The sequence below is a fragment of the Primulina huaijiensis genome, chromosome 9, assembly GCF_012295235.1.
Source record: "Primulina huaijiensis isolate GDHJ02 chromosome 9, ASM1229523v2, whole genome shotgun sequence".
NCBI classification, from domain to species: Eukaryota; Viridiplantae; Streptophyta; class Magnoliopsida; order Lamiales; family Gesneriaceae; genus Primulina; species Primulina huaijiensis.
In genome coordinates this window covers 13,344,610-13,362,271 of record NC_133314.1, presented here as the reverse complement: position 1 = coordinate 13,362,271, position 17,662 = coordinate 13,344,610, and the positions used below count along the sequence as shown (strand labels likewise).

At 37.9% G+C, this 17,662-nt stretch overlaps 2 protein-coding genes across 3 annotated transcripts in view; both read right to left on the bottom strand.

The window, feature by feature from the left end:
- Window positions 1-3,410, bottom strand: part of LOC140983783 (peroxisomal acyl-coenzyme A oxidase 1-like) — a 32,461-nt gene extending 29,051 nt beyond the window's left edge. For both annotated transcript variants that reach the window (XM_073450915.1, XM_073450917.1), the window contains exon 1: window positions 3,273-3,410. The gene's annotated coding sequence lies outside the window, so the exon portion shown is untranslated. The remainder of the gene's footprint in view (window positions 1-3,272) is intronic.
- Window positions 3,411-3,766: 356 nt separating this feature from the next.
- Window positions 3,767-12,797, bottom strand: LOC140983782 (putative peroxisomal acyl-coenzyme A oxidase 1.2). The gene is made up of 6 exons (XM_073450914.1): window positions 12,670-12,797; window positions 12,317-12,526; window positions 12,020-12,107; window positions 11,776-11,938; window positions 10,867-11,065; window positions 3,767-3,863 (listed from the first exon to the last, which is right to left on the bottom strand). Exons 1-5 carry the CDS (start codon window positions 12,700-12,702, stop codon window positions 11,011-11,013), a joined length of 549 nt encoding a protein of 182 aa, XP_073307015.1. The 5' UTR covers window positions 12,703-12,797; the 3' UTR covers window positions 3,767-3,863; window positions 10,867-11,010.
- Between the last annotated feature and the right edge of the window lie 4,865 nt (window positions 12,798-17,662).

Genomic DNA, 17,662 nt, shown 5'->3' with positions numbered 1-17,662 from the left:
ACACTAATCATGGATATCGTCCTGGGATAGAAGAACGTCTCTTTTTAGCAAGTTTGACAGGGTTCTCGAGTGCTGAAGATGATGAAAATTTTAGTGGATCTTCAGATTCATATATGCGTGTTGAAGAGAAATAAAAAATTTGGGCTTGGGGGGTCACCATCAATTTCAGTTTGGTGATGATTCGAGAAATTACCATTGGAGCTCTCAAGACTTTGGTCTTGGTGCCATTTGATATAATGAACCAGACTTTGGGTATTCTCATGATTATAGCACAAGACATGATGATATATCATCTCATGATTATGGATCGTCTCAATACACCGGTTATAGGAATAATCAATTTGAGAGATTTTCTAATAGTGGCCGAAATAGATATCATAATCCTCAAGCACTAGCAGCCACTGGTATTAGACATGATGGTCATGGTTCTATATCTTCAAGTGAGGCCAGTAATTCTTTTAGACATCAAGAATTTGGAGACTACCATCGTCGTGACGATACATTATTAAATTCTCCCTCATTACACCATATACATTCAGTTTCAAATCCACTATTCAATGCATATCCACTAGGACAATTTAACACTGGTTTATATCAGCAACCATATGGTGGAGATAAATTTTCTCAACTGAATCCCGAAGAAGAATACACTAATGATTTTTTTCCTCCACGTCATTCTTCATGGTATTAGTCTCGATGATATAACATTTACAGGTACTTTTTTATATAAATGTTTTTTTTCATCAACTTATATTTCATTTCTCATTGTTATTTTATTATCATATGATATGAATAATTTAATAAGCTTAATATTAATTTCACTAGGAACATTGGAATGTGAGATGGTGAATCTTGAGTCTTCTTCCCACTGCATCCATCAATGAAAGACTAATAAAGAAGAGACCGCAAGTCAACTATTTCGATTGACAAATTTTCATTACAAAGTGTGAAAAAAACTAAGTTAATTATAAAATATTTCTACTTTAATTGATGTTAAATAATTTGTAACATCACTTTATATGAGATTTGAGGCTTATTATTAGTCCATCACTCTAAATTGATTCAAATTTGTGCGAGCTTATATATATCCAATCGAAAATATTTTAAAGTTTTAATTAATTAAATACAAATAATTTTTAATAGTATATTTAATTTTTGATATGGTTGGAAATATTTTAAATATAATGACGATATAAATTGTGTTCAATAAATTGTTAATAAAATTTTAAAAATATTTTAATTTCTTACTTACATAAAATAATCTATTTAAATGATATTTATTTTAATTTTCATATTTCTAAATATTTTCCAAAATTTTTAATTTTTATATATTTATAATATTTTTTAAAATACCCGTTCCGCGAAATTTCATTGTAGCTGGAACGGTAGCATCCGTTCCGATCTCCGCGACCACGACAGCGAACCATGATTGAGAGAATATTATCAAATTGAAATATTATTAATGCTGAAATAATGTTTTAACACATGTGATGCTTAAATAAACCACCAATCCTAGTCCTACAGAATAATAATACTGATCCTAATACCTAAGGACAAGGGAGGTCTGGGATTGTGAAACATCTATTTACGGAATAAGGCGCTTCTTGGAAAATGGTGGTGGAGAGGTTCGGTGGAAAGGGAGACTATGTAGAAAAAAGTGATTATCAGCATATATGGTGTTCAAGATAATGGATGGGACTTGGGGTTGGTGGGGAATACGACCTTCCGAAGTCCTTGGAAATGTATTCCTCGATCTTACCCGGCTTTTTATCAGTTGGTTAGGAGGGTACTCAAAGAGGATAATATCATTCGGTTTTGGGAGGATGAGTGGGTAGGGGGGTCTTGTTTAAAGATCGTTTTCCTTCATTATTTCAGATTTTTACTCTAACTAACAAACCAGACCTTAGCTTTGTTGATGTTGTCACCAGCAGCGTTAATTATCTTATCCAATGGGATGTTTATTTTAGAAGGGATTTTAATGAGAGAGAAGAAAGTGAGTTCACAGTTCTTTTAGGGGTCCTACAGGACGTTCGTTTGGAGTGGGGTGTTTAGGACTATAGGAGTTGGTTGGGGGACTCATCAGGGTTGTTTTCTGTTAAATCCTTTTATAATTCTTTTTTTTTTTTTCAGACCTCTATTTCTAATTCATTCACATACTGTCACAACATTTGGAAAGTACATTTCCCACCGAAGGTTCAAATTTTTTCGTTGATTGTGGCTTTGGGGAAGTTACAAACTTGCGACTCTGTGCAAAGAAGATGGTCGGCCTGTGTCTTAGGCCCACAATGGTGTTGTTTGTGTCGAAGAAAAGAGGAAAGTCAGGATCATTTACTACTACATTGTTCATTTTCATCCAACATTTGGCTAAAGTCATTAAAAGAGGTGGATGTGGTGTGGGCGTTCCCGGAAAAGGCGCAAGATATGTTTATTATGGAACCGAGATTGCAAACAGGGAGACAACATCTTAGGTTGTAGTATATGATTGTTCATTGTATATTCTGGTCCATTTGGTTGGAATGGAATACAAGAATTTATGAAGAGAAGTCGGAGTCAGTCGACGAAGTTTGGGATAAAATAAAATTCAGAGTTGCGAGTTGGTCGACGATAGTGCCAGAATATAAACTTCTTTGTATCTCAGATTTGGTTAGGGATTGGAAATTTGCGTGGTCATGATTATGGCATTGTAATTTTGGTTTTATTTACTTTTTATAGGGCGGATTTCCTATCCGCGTAATGTAATCACTAATTATCATTTAATAAAATTTGTTTCCTATTAAAAAAATAATACTGATCCTAATATGATCAAAATACTAAGAATCCTATTATAACTAAATTACTAGTGCCAATGAAATTAAAATACTAAGAATCCTAATGTAACTAAACAGCTTAAAAATTCTAAAAATAATAAATAAAAAACTGTGCTGCATGATCCATTAAAGCCTGAAATTTTGGTCCATATAATGTTATAACTCCAAACCGCATCATTATAAGAACTAAATTGAACCCCCCCCTCCATAAAAAAAACCTTAACAGTACAGAAAAAACACGAAAATTTAGTAATAATAAGAAAAACAGATGGTGGTTGCCATCATTTGGCAATAAATGGACTTGAAAATATAATGAAAAATTTGCTGTCACACGCCATCAAGCAATTCTTTACCATGAAGAAAAGAGAATACATTTAATGGGTGGTGAATATGATTATTAGGGAAATATAAAATTTCGAGATTAAAATGCATCATACACATAGACTAGCACACACAAAAAGCTACCTGTAGAAGCAACACAATGTTGTCTACTTCATATGTACAAGCCGGAACATAGACTGCAAATAACTCAGGAAGTCCACTATTACACAAGTAACCATGGCCTCCACATAATTTTCGACATTCTTCAATACCATCCTGCGATCAAAAGTAGATTAATGAAAGGATTTGATCAAAACTCAGTAAACATGAATTTTCACATTAATGGCACAAGGATAAATTTACTTCAACAGAATCTTCATATTGTGCATACCAACCACGGCAAAGTCGTAAAAGAAAACAGATAACCTACTGTAAACAAGTAAGAATTAAGGATGGAACAACACTCACACATGAAAATACAAGGGTAGAAAGATGAAATATGTTTTACTTTCGGCAGTGGCTGTAGTAGTCAAGGAATTCAACCCCGCAGTACAGGCATGAGCTTGGGGTAGTGTTGAAAAATCATTTGCTTGCAATCTTTGGGTAACATCAGTGTACAAGGGTAGAAAGATGAAATATGTACAGCCATTTAAGCCATTCCCCAACAAATCTAAAGGCATAAGCAGAAGCCAGCAAAGGGAAAAGTTTACTCTGCTATGTTCTATAGTCAATAACCTAAAAAAAAGGTGTCAAATCAGTCAATGAAAATAAAAGATCAGTGGTATAATCACTAAAACTAATACATGTAATATCAAGGTTTAAAAAGCATAAAATTAATCGGTGAACCTGAACATCAATAAGCATCACATGGATCTACTTAGCAAAAGTGAAATCAGACACTAACAACCATGAAAGGATCGATAAGCAAGACATAATAATTTTATTCAATGCTTCAAAGTTAATGAAATACAACCTGATGTTTCAGAATATATAGAAGACTTCTACAACTAAAAATATAAGATATCAATATAATCTCAATCTTAAAATTAAAATAACGAGATAAACCAAGCAACTTGTCCTAACAATCTTATCAACACTTACCCTCAAACTGGAATGCTCATGTTATACATTCCTAGCTCGTCAACAATTTTTTCGAACAAGGGTCTGAATAGGCCTTTTGTTAGGGCATCCACAGTTTGTTCTGATGTTAGGACATACGTTATGTTAATTGTTCCTTCATCAATCTTCTCTTTTATAAAATTCTCATCAACTTCAATGTGTTCAGTACAATCATGATGTAATAGTTTCAGTGGCATCCTTGTATTCATTCTCAGCTCTTCAAGCAACATTCTCAGCCATAAGGCTTCACACACACCACGGGCTACTGGCCTTAATTCAGTTTCAGCACTGCTTCTTGTTACTACTGGTTGCTTACTCTTCCAAGTTACCAAATTTCCCTCAGACAGAAGAACAATATCCTGATATGGATATTCTATCACTTACTGATCCGGCCTAATCTGCATCAGTAAGCATCTCAATGTTTCTGGTTTCTTTTTTCTTGAAGAAAAGTCCTTTATTGGTGTCCCCTTTAGATACTTTAAAATTCGACAGACGGTTGCCATGTGCTCGTCTGACTGAGCATGCATAAACTATTTTACACAACTCATAGAAAAGTTTATGTTTGATCTAGTACAATATCCTGATATGGATATTCTATCACTTACTGATCCGGCCTAATCTGCATCAGTAAGCATCTCAATGTTTCTGGTTTCTTTTTTCTTGAAGAAAAGTCCTTTATTGGTGTCCCCTTTAGATACTTTAACATTCGACAGACGGTTGCCATGTGCTAGTCTGACTGAGCATGCATAAACTATTTTACACAACTCATAGAAAAGGTTATGTTTGATCTAGTACAAGCACCGCCTATGCATGAGGCAGGTGTTTTAGGCGGTCCAACCTATACGGCAATGGGGAGGCAAATCGATGCGGCGAACAATCGGGTCGAGGCGGGGCGAGGCTGCGGGATAGGCGGGCAAGGTGGTGAGCAGGCGGGCGAGGCAAGCAGTCAAGATTTTTAAGTTGTAGTCAACAATTTTAAAAACCTCGTCAAATGCAACTAATTTTAAATATTAAAACCCTAGCACACATCACTTTCTTTATTTTATTTTTGGTTTTCACTCTCAACTCTTACCTCTCAACCACCACACACAATCCGCCCACCGCCACCCGCCGCCGCCCGTTTTTTGGTTTTCACATTATCTAGATGATATTATATTTTGTGATTAAACATTATTTAATTTCACATTTTATATAAAAATGATTATATTGTATGATTATCTATTAAAAAATTACTTTAAAAAATTCAACCGCCTAGGCGGCCGAGGCGGTGCCCTGGCGGTAGGCGGTCACCGACCGCCCTGCCACCGCCTCCCGCCATTTACAACCTTGAGCACAAGCAAGGTAAATTAGTTTCCCTACTAGTCGTTAATATCTTTCTTTCTCCACAGGAGTTCCGCTCACCGTTTCTCCTAACTTCTGATTTGGATCCATGGGTGTATCGATCAGTTTAGAACATAGCATTCATGTCTCATTCAGAAGATCCAACACATACTTCCATTGAGAGGCTAGTAGGAGAGATGCTGGCTGCTAGCATCATTCAACCCAATATAAGTCCTTATTTGAGCCCAGTAATTTTTTATTTATTTATAAGAAAATATATTATATTAATCAATAAAATTAATTATAAAAGCGATCCAGAAGTCCATAAAACGAAGTGAGATCTATAGCCAAAATAGATTAACATTATACTAGACCCCAATTCATATATATATTTGAGACCGAGAACGATTTGAACTCTACATTGCTCCAACTCCAGCATGAAACCCTGAATTTAATCTTGTCCTAACACTTCTCAGTCGAGTCTTCTTTATCTTCAAAGATCATCCTATTCCTCTCCATCCACACGAACCAACTCAAATAGTGAACCACGACATCCCAAAAATTATGTACCTCCTCACCAAATCCCGTTTGAGATCCGCCACAAATAAATCCCAAGTTGATCTCGGAGATACCCAAATCAAGTCGAACTCCACCAATGCTTTAAACCAAAGACAGCGTGAAAAATGATAATGGATGATCAAATAGTCCTGAGCCTATACCTCTTGCTGACATAAGACACACCAATTTTGACAAAGAGAACAAGAAGGAAACCTTTCTTGCAACATCTCAGACGATGGTAATTTCCCAAGCACTGCAATCTACAAGAATACTTGCACCTTGGAAGGAATAGGCACTTTCCAAGTTGCTTGATAAAGCGAAAAAGAGGGATACTAGGAAGATGAAATGAAATCATCGAAGAAAGATTTCACGAAAACTGCTTTAAAGAATCCCAAACCTATTCCTTAATGTCTTCCGCTCCATCGATCAATCTAACCCTATCTAAAAATTCGATCAAAGAACCTTACTCAATTGCCTTCTCATCCTCGAGATCCCGCCAAAAATAAAAATTCCAAGAAAAGTAGAAAGGTTGAATGAAGAATTGAATCGTGCAAAGTAAGAAATAAGATAATTATTGACCGTCGAAATCTGGAATAAAGACGGGTAAAGATCTTGAAAAAAGAAATTCCCCACCATATGTCTTCTCAAAACCTACTCTTAACTCCCACCTTAACCACCGCTCTCGCTGACTGAAGAAAAGCCGGATAGATTCTGGAGATAAATTTCCATGGGCTTCTGAAGGTAACGCTTCTTGCAATGCCCGCGTCTCACTTTTTTTCTTGTGTCCTATATTTGCTAACAATCTTCTTCTATAACGACATCCCCTCACTAGAAAATCTCCACAACCATTTCCATAGTAAATCCATGTTACTCAGACAAATATTACCGATATACAAAACTCGTCGCTCTTTTGGTCTATAAACTTGATCCCAAGCCACTCAATGACCATGGTGATCCCCATCTCCTCCATCCCACACAAAATCTCTCACGATCTTCTCCATGGCTTCCGCTACACCCTGGGGGATCTTAAAAAAAGACATGAAATACATTGGCAACGCATTCAACATTGCAAAAATCAAAGTCGATATTCCTCTCTAGATAAAAAAAGCTTTCTTCCAACTTGTACTGTCTCCCAAAAAGAGACCTTCAAAGGATTCCCGCCCAAAGGAACCCCTAAATATCTCAAAGGCCAAGACTCCTTCCCACAACAAATTTCACAAGCTAAATTGTCAACATCCTCTGCTTCACAATTGATCCCCAATAAAGGAGTTTTTCCAAATGGATCTTTAGCCCCGACATCTCACAAAAAGAGTGTAAAATCTCAGCCAGAAACCTCATATGACTCTTGTTCTTCACAAAAAATATCATACGTGAACTGAATATGAGAAATTTTCACCCTCTCTCTGCCTGCTACCCAACCTCTACAAAGGTCCATCTCTTTTGTCTTGTCAACCAATCTACACAACACATCCACCACCAAATTAAAGTGGAAGCATGCCCATAATTGTCAATCGCGCATAGCGCCCTGCAGCGCAAAGGGTGCCCGTGTAGCGTAGCGAGGGTTTTTTGAAAGTAAAGCACCACAAGTATATAAATATATAATACATAGCATATAGTAACATCAATTCAAAAACCTTAATATCCAGCATAATATTCCATCAAATTTAATTGTAAAATACTAAAACCTGAAATTATTTTAAGTTCACAAAAATAAAGCAAGAAATGTAGAAAAATATAATTTCCCCCTGCCGTTGAATGACCCTGAGTAGGAGAAGTCGGCTAAGAAAGAGAAGGAGAAGGATTAATAGGGCTCGATGCAGAATCTGACGAAAGAGGGAGAAATTTGGGTCGTTTGGTCACACGACGGTGAGGCAGGGGGAAAGACCCCATGTATATTCCAAAGCATTTATAAGTATGAAGTTTGGAACGTTCTCCTCGTCATCAAGGATGAGGGAAGGAACTAATTTTTTCTTTGGAAAGAAAGATGGTGCTTCGAAGAATGTGACATCCCCATAATCAATGTACTTTTTCTGATCAACAAAATAACAGCGATAACCCTTTTGAGTATAAGAGTATCCCAAAAATATACACTTGTGTGACAAAAGATCAATTTTACTACGATTTTGGTCATGAATATGTAAAAAAATAGAGCGGCCAAAGACTCTAAGATCTAAAGAGGAGGACAACCTATGTTCAGTATAGAACTGATGAAGACAATCAAGAGGAGATTGAAAGTTTAGGACACAGACAATCTATTTATCAAACAACATTTCGATAGAAAAGCATCCCCAAAAAAACATTTAAGAACATGTGATGTGAACAAAAGAGCATGTCCTACTTCAAATAAATGATGATTTTTTCTTTCTAAAATTACGTTCCGTTGAGGTGTATTAACACAAGAACTTTGATGAATGAGACCATTGTCGATCAAGTTGTCAAGTATCGAGTTAAAAATCCAATTCTGCTATCAGTGGAAATTTTCAAGTATCGAGTTAAAAAGTCAGTTCCATTATCATTATTCAGTACATTGAATTTTGTGTTGATAATGGAAAAGAAGGATAAAAAATTTGTGCAGCCTCCAATTTTTCTCTTAAAAGATACACCCAACACACATGAGTATGATAATCAGTAAAGTAATAAACCATCGTCGATTAGAAGTAGTACACACTCGAAAAGGTCCCCAAATATCACTATGAATTAAAGCAAAATGTTTAGAAGACTTGTATGAATGGGAAAGGAAATGAACAAGTGCATGTTTTGCTTATTGACAAATTTCACATTGAAATGAATCATTTTATTTCAAAATAGATAAGGAAATAAACGTCGTAAATACAAGAAATATGGATGCCCAGGTCCAGAATGCAAAAAGAAAATATGTTGTTTGTGAGAAAGAGAGGAATTCCCCACTGTCGCCTTAACATGGTGACTCACGATAGATCCATCCCGAAAGTAGTAGAGTCCAGAGATCACATCAGCACTGTCAATCCTCTTCCCCAAGATCCAGTGCTGAAAAATACAAGTAGATGGTCTGAAATAAAAAAGACAATTCAAATCCCTCGTGAGTTTGCTAATGGAAAGTAAATTGCATGATATGTTTGGCACATGTAGACATCCTTAAGAACAAATGAGCGGCTGAGCAGTGCCTACACCTTGGACATGAGTATCGGACTCATCGGCAATTTCAACCTTTTGAAAACTCGTAACGGGAATATATGATGAAAAAATTTCTTACTCGATGACATTTTGGCCCAAAGCCCCATAAAAAATAATCCAAGTTTCACCTCTTGTAGTCAGGTCACTAATGGCGGCGAATTTGGTACCTTTGTCAGCAAAGTTCGAAGATCCAGTCGTGCTTGAAAGAAGTTGGCAAACTTGCTCCATCTGTGCCTTTGAAAAAACTACATCAGATTTATTTTCATCTACTTCCGAGTTGGCAGAAGCTTGAAGACCCCTTTTTTGCGATTTCTGAACATGTTTGGAACCCAATTCGCCGGTTTACCATGTATTTTCCAGCAAGTCTCAATAGTGATATGGTATCTCGCAGCATTCATGCCAAGGTTTGCCATTTTTCATATGGGAGTTGGGACAAATTTCTGGAGTGCATGTCACAAGTGCCGTATTTTCTGTAGATGGTAATGTATGAAGCATCGCCCTCTTTCTGTTTTCCCCTCTTTGACCCTCTGCAATTACCTTCTTCAACCGTAAAATATGGGAACAAACCACATCCAATGCTCGATCGAGTTCGGTGAGAAAATCATACACCTGTTCTTAGCCAACATCCTGCGATCAAGGACTCTGTCGTCTGGATCTTTCCATTTGCAAACAATGAACAAATCCATTTCATGCCAAAGTTTCTTGAGGGCAGTAAAATATTGGGTGACTGTGCCATCCCCTTGTTTCAAGTTTCTATCTGATTTCGCAGTTCAAACACTTGAGAAGAGTCTTCAAGATCAGAGTATGCAAAAGTCACAACATCCCAATTATTCATAGTCGTGAGAAGGAAAAGATAAGTTTGGCAAATTTTTTCTTCCATAGAATTTATAAGCCATGCCATTACTATAATTTTGAACGTCCCAATTTTGATAAGTGGGATCAGAGGCAGAAGGCGGCAAAATTAACGCATAAGATACCCAAATTTCCCTTTGCCTCAAATCACCAATTGAAAGGAAAGAGACCATTAAAGGAAATTTTTGTCGTTGAGTTTGTGATTCGTAATTTTAAGGGATGTAGATTCAAATTTCAAAGGTAGCAGTGGGACTAATAGATTAATAGTGGGCTTCGGTCCAGAGACCGTGGAGGATTTCTCCGATTAAGGAGTCTCATACATCCCGAAAAAGGCCATTTTGACCGTCGGTTACAACCTATAATAGCTCTCTGATACCATAAAAGCTAATAACTATGAAAGGACAGATAAGCAAGACATAATAATTTTATTCAATGCTTCCAAGTTAATTAACTATAAACTGATGTTTCATAATATATAAAAGACTTCGACAACTAAAAATATAAGATATCTATTTAATCTTATTCTTAAAATTAAAATAAAGAGATAAACCAAGCTACTTGTCCTAACAATCTTATCAACAGACACATACATTGATCCACATTCAATGATACAAATGTTTCAGTCCAAACTCCAAATGCTGATACGGTATGTTTTCTCCAATCATAGAAAAAGGTACATGTTACAACTACCACATTATGAAATAACTCAGCACAAAAGAACAGATTATTCTCATACCTGAGTTTCAGGTTCACCATTTTGTAAGCCAAATTGTCTTCGTACAGCGCTATATCTTGTTGCAATATAAACAGCCTTTGATAAAGCATAAGATGCATCCACTACAATTGTTTGTCGAACATATACCATAGTCCCATAAACTAGCTATCTTGGGACATCAGATTGCTTATATTTGGCCTCTCTTGTAACCTGTGAAACCCTGACAGATACAAAAGAAGAAGTTAAACCTACTTTTTTAAGAATGCAAATATGGAAGTTCGCTCATGTTCTCTTAAAAAGTTACATAAGTAGTGGTGTGTGGTGAACAAATGGGTCGTGTTTAGAAACGAAATGCATGTCAAAAAGAGGAGAGTTGAATACAGTGAGGTTGATCCAAACCTTATGCCATCCAGACTCTATTCTCTAAAAGATAGACACACATTTATGACTCGATCAAATTTTGATCCATCCAGATAACAAAGGAATTCTAACAACATACGTGACTAGCCAAACCTGCACATATTGTTCTTTCTTGAATCGTGGTAAGAGAGTGCATGATATTAAGATATAAAAGTACCATTAGATATCTGAGACAAAACATATAACGAGACCAGCGTCGAAACACTAACAATCATAATTATATTTCCCAAAAGTTGAGAATTTTCTACTTTATTTTCACGCTGAATTTATCGCTTTAATCATGGCATCAGGCATTTTACCAGAATCCCCTTAACAAATAATGTCAAAATAAAAACCTGACATGCACTACGCTTCCACCTGCTGAAAGAATTTCTCATTTTACGTGACTATCGGCATCACTTGACCGTTGCTCATGTAGAAAATTCATAACAGAATTAAACCAGTCTGACCAGATAAATAGATTTCACAGCATTTTATGAATAACGAAGTTGCAAAAGGAAGGTGTTCTACCACATCAACATTTGATTTCCCGGAATGCAAAGATGCTCAAATATCAATACAATGTTGTCCATGGTGTTGTATGCTCCATTACCAAACTTCATGCCAATATCTCCAACAGTTATTCCTGGAAGAGGTGTATGGTCTTCCAAGTTCCGTAGTTGGACGATAAATCCTATAACATATGAGTTAGTATGCAACATTATGAAGGAAGAAAACATAATATACACCCACACATGGGGTATCATGTACTCACTGTGCACCCCATGGTCTCCACCATCAGTGATGAGCCGAGCATAAACAACAGCATGAGTTGAAACTTTACCCAGTCCACCAGGCCACCACTATAAGAATATAAACAATAAACGAAGATGTGATTGCAGAAATTTAATGACTTAAAAGAGAATACAAAACACTGTAACATTGACTGCATGTAGAGATTTCAAAAGCAAAAAATACAAGCACTACAATATCACAAACATCCGAACAAACAATGTCCACCAATTACAGATTAAGAGAGAGAAAACACTTAGATCTGGTCAAAAAATGTTAATTTGCTTGATGTCAATGTGGGACTATGAATTACAAATCCATCTGTTTGACGGTCAAATGTGGCCATGGTTTCAAGACCTTGCACATTGGAGCCATGACCAAGTTCTGTCTGTGCGTAGCAACCAATTATTTTCATCTTATAGGCCAATGACAACCATTCGTTCTGCTGTTCATCGGTGCCTTGTCCCTTGATGGCCGGTACAAACATTCCCTGCACAGGAAAGTGTAAAAGTAAGTCATGAGGTTAGAGCACCTCTCCCAAACAAGGCTCAAAAGATCAAGTTTGAGTTGCCAACAATTCATTAAAAATCAATATATTACTATTAAAAATTAAAAATTAGAAGTAAAACCTACCCAGTGAAGATCAGTATATGCTGGCTCATCCATGTAAAACCTTTACCTAGATGCCTCTTCCTCTGCAAGAATGATATTGAAGAGATAAGAAAAATACTGTCAGATAAATATGAAATGGTACAATCACCTCCGAATAAACAGGAAATATTGCATGACAATGAAGTTCAATGATTCGTTTCCGTGCATAAGCTGTCTTCCTAAGTGTATTTTTGAACAATTCCTTTCTTGGTAGCATAGTTCTTTCATCCTTTCGAAACACCTAACACATCAATTATATTAGCTATCTTCATACAAAAATTATATCAAAATCTTCCATTTGTCAGAGTTTTGGAAATTGTATTTCAAAAAGGTAAACTTTTCACCATCTAGGTAGCAACTTGTACTTCAAAAGGATAAATTCTGTAGTGCCCAAATTCAGTACACGTATAACCCATGCATTTATTTAATTATTAAAGCATTTATTTAATTTTTTAAAATGAGTCTTAGTGGTGCAAGATTTATTAAAATGCATTATTCTATATTATTTACGTTTATGTAATGCACGTTAAAATGTATTTTTCGAGTTTCATGTTTCCGTCGATTATTCGATGCGGGATCGAGGAACAGAGACCTGTAACGATGTTGGAAAATATTTTTACGTGGTATTTTATTTTAAATTAGGATTGGGGCATTTTAAATGACTTATAAGTCTTAGTATTTTAAAGTCTAATTTATTTATTTAGTGATTGAAGGGTTCAAAATTTTTAAAGTTTGAAGCACGTGTATTTTATTTCAAATGTAGGAATGCTAGTAATTTAGTGGAGAATGAGTATTTTAATTATCATGAACATTACTTATTATTTATTTAATTAAGCTAATTAGCCCCTAATTATACCTAATTAATCACACACACGTTACACACACTCACACACACTTACACGTTTTTACACACACCATCAGCACACACATGTCATTCTATCTTCTTTCAATTCCTTGAGAGCAAAATATTAGGGTTCTTAGAGCACCAAGTGCAGCCGCCCCTCTCCCCTATATTTTCCAGCTAATTTCGTTGATTTTCTTCAAAGAAAATCGAGCCACTATCGTCCCGGATCAACCTTCGCTCCTTCTCCGCGTCAGTATCGTCGTTTCGGTATTTTTAAATATCAAAAGGCACGTATATTCTTTTATTTATGTATCGATCTTGTCATATTATGCGTTGTGTTGTTATTTATGCGTAAAAATACATGTGTGATGTGTGGAAGTTTGAGCAATGATGTTTGGATCAAGTTTGAAAGGGTTTTTGGATCACAAATCACGTTTTTTCTGTCATTTTAAAAACTGCGGTTTTTTGGTCGAGTTTGTTAAAAACCGTTCAACATATAAAATGTAGTACTCTTTGATACCTTCGATTTGATATAAAATTCGTAATTTTTGGAAGAGAAACGAGTGAGTTATGGTTGTTTTTGTGTGACTGCTCAAACATGCGATCTTATGAAAATGATGTTCATCATGTTTTGAAGTGTTTGAGTTGCAGGCTTTGTTGGACACCGCCGGGCTTGTGCTACTGCATTTAGATATGTTATGGGATGAGTTTAGATGTTATTTGGTGGTTCGTTTAGGTCGGGATTGGCTTGGGATATAATAGAAGTCGTAGGAAGCGAAACGATGTCGGATTACGGGTTATTGTTGTATTGAAGTTGCTTGTCAATGCTTGGAGATGTTTGGGGTGTTTTTACGAATTTGAATTAATGTAATAGCATCCTAGGATGAGTCTCGAGGTGTTGGTTCATGGTCCTTAGGCTTGGATTGAGAGAATGAATGAATAAGATAGCGAATTTTCGTGAATGTCCAAGTCCAGAGGCTACCCGTACCCCGACAAGGAGTCCGTGTCCTGACCCCGACACGGAGTCCCTGTCCTTTTTCCTTCAAAAATACAAATTTTCTGGTTAGGATGTTTTGAACAAGCGTTTATCTTAGCAAAATTTTTATTGGTGATCTTTTACTTCAAATAGTTTGATTGAACAACGAGTGGTTAACCGAATTGATGGTTCATTTTCGTATTTAAGAAAATTTTAAATTTTTCCTCTAATTTTAAATAGTTAAAAAGTACGGTACGTTACAGTTGGTATCATAGCGGTGTTCTTTTAAAGGGTTATGCCTACTTCCGGTTGCAAGAAGCTCACGAAGTCACACCTCAAGTCTGTAAGTTTTCATGTTTTAAATTATGTTATGTGTTAAGCATTACGTCACGATTTCAGCATGTCCATGTTTTTAATTCAAATTACGTGCATCTTATACTATTAGTATCATGTTCATGCATATTGGGTTTACGTGTTGGGTAAATTTTGGAATAATATGCCTCCCAGACGTATGATTAACCGCGAAGCTAGAGTGGAGAACCGAGAGGCCCGAGATGAGGAGAGGGTCACTCCTCCTCGTCCACCTCCAGATATACAGGCGCAGATGCTTGCAAGTATGACACAGTTCTTCGCGCAGTTCGCGGGGAACCAAGCTACAGCAGGGGGTGCAGGGGTGAGGCCCCAACCGGACGCAGCGTATGAAAGGTTTAGGAGGATGAACCTGAAGGAGTTTTCGGGGGCCACCGACTCGATGATAACGGAGGGATGGATAAGTCCATCGAGGTGATTTTTGATTTTATGGAGCTGACAGAGGCAGATAGAATCAGGTGTGCCACGTTTTTTTTGACCGAGGATGCCAGGCTATGGTGGGAGAGTGCGTTAGTGTCAGTGAATTTGCGAACACTGACTTGGGATGGTTTTAAAGAGGTCTTCTACTCCAAGTACTTCACTGAAGAAGTACGCTCCCAATTGACTAGGGAGTTCATGGCGTTGCGTCAAGGGGACATCAGCGTCGCAAGGTTTGTGAGGAAGTTCGAAAGGAGGTGTTACTTCGTGTCCCTAATAGCTAATGATGCCCGAGAAAAGTTGAGGCATTTCATGGATGGGTTGCGGCCGATCTTGCGCTGAGATGTCCGAGTAGCTGGTCCTACTACATATGCAGTTGCCGTGTCTAGAGCTTTGGCGGCAAAACAGGATCAGCGGGATATTGAGAATGATAGGCAGGGCAAGAGGCCCTATCAGGCACCGCAGCAGCAGAGACCTCCGTTCAAGAAACCTTACCAAGGGCAACCAGGGAAAAAGCCCTATCAGGGGCCACCACAAGGCAAGGGGTCTGTTCCACAGCAGAAAGCTCCGCAGAGGCCCAGTAATTTCCCAGTGTGTCAGAAGTGCAATCTCCAACATCCGAGGTAGTGTTTGTGGGGATCAGGGAAATGCTTTAAATGTGGAGCCAGTGACCACATGTTGAAGGAGTGCCCACAATGGAAGTAGCCAACCCAGGGCAGGGTGTTCGCCATGCATGCTCAGGAGGCGAACCCAGACACTACACTGTTGACGGGAAATATCTTAATTAAGAGATTAGCCACGAAGGCCCTGATAGATTCGGGAGCCACTCACTTCTTCATCTCGGAGACATTCGCCAATCATTTAGACGTCAAGTCAATCGGCCTCGACGTTAACTATTCAGTGACAGTCCCATCAGGGGAAGAACTGTTAGCTACCAGCGTGGTCAGAGATATTGATCTAGAACTGCAGGGCCACCTGGTGTATGCTGACTTGATAGTATTGCCGATGCCAGAATTCGACCTTATCTTGGGAATGGACTGGCTGACGAAGAATCGAGTCCTGATTGACTTTCAGAAGAGATCAGTGTTGGTCAGACCGATGGGAATGGAGCAGTTTCTTTTTGAGCCAGACCGATGGAAAAGCTTTCCTCGTATGATCTCCTGCATGCAGGCACGGAGACTTATTTCTAAGGGGTGTCAGGCTTTCTTGGCCAGCATTGTTTCGTCACCTGATGCGCCCACTCCATCCGTATCAGATGTGCCGGTAGTCAGAGACTTCCCAGACGTCTTTCCTGACGATGTCACAGGTCTTCCACCAGATAGGGAGGTGGAGTTTTCCATTGATCTTATGCGAGGCACAGTGCCAATCTCCAAGGCACCGTACCGATTAGCTCCAGCTGAGATGCTAGAACTTAAACAGTAGATACAGGAGCTTCTTGAAAAGGAGTTTATTCGCCCTAGTTTCTCTCCATGGGGCGCGCCAGTGCTTTTTGTAAAGAAGAAGGATGGAGCATGAGGTTGTGTAACGATTATCGAGAGCTGAACAAGGTAACAATCAAGAACAAATACCATTACCAAGGATCGAGGACTTGTTCGATCAGTTGCAGGGAGCTTCAGTGTTCTCTAAGATAGTTCTTCGATTAGCGTATCATCAGCTGAAGGTTAAAGATGCAGATGTTCACAAAACAACCTTCAGATCCCGGTATGGGCATTACGAGTTCTTAGTAATGCCATTTGGACTGACGAATGCTCCAGCAATTTTCATGGACCTCATGAACCGAGTATTCCAGCCTTATCTTGATCAATTCGTCATAGTGTTTATTGACAATATCCTTATTTACTCGAAGAGCCATGAGGAGCACACACAACATTTGAGGACAGTTTTACAGACCTTGCAGAGTCGCCAGTTATTTGCGAAGTTCAGTAAGTGTGAATTCTGGTTGGAGAAAGTGGCATTTTTGGGGCATGTAGTATCTAGCAATGGGATTGAGGTGGACCCAGCAAAGGTGACGGCGTTAAGGGATGGGTAGAGCCAAAGAATGCATCAGAGATCCGCAGCTTTCTGGGTTTAGCCGATTACTACAAGAAATTTATTCAGGGATTTTCGTCGATAGCATTGCCGCTCACTTCACTGACAAAGAAGAATGCTAAATCGTGTGGAGTGACGAGTGTCAAAAGAGCTTTGATACTTTGAAGCAAGCTCTTACTTCAGCGCCGGTGTTGGCCATGCCATCAGGGCAAGGAGACTTTGTGTTATACACCGATGCATCTAAGCTCGGTTTAGGCGCAGTATTGATGCAGCATGGTCGGCTTATAGCTTATGCTTCCAGGAAGTTGAAAGTGCACGAGAAGAACTACCCGACTCACGAT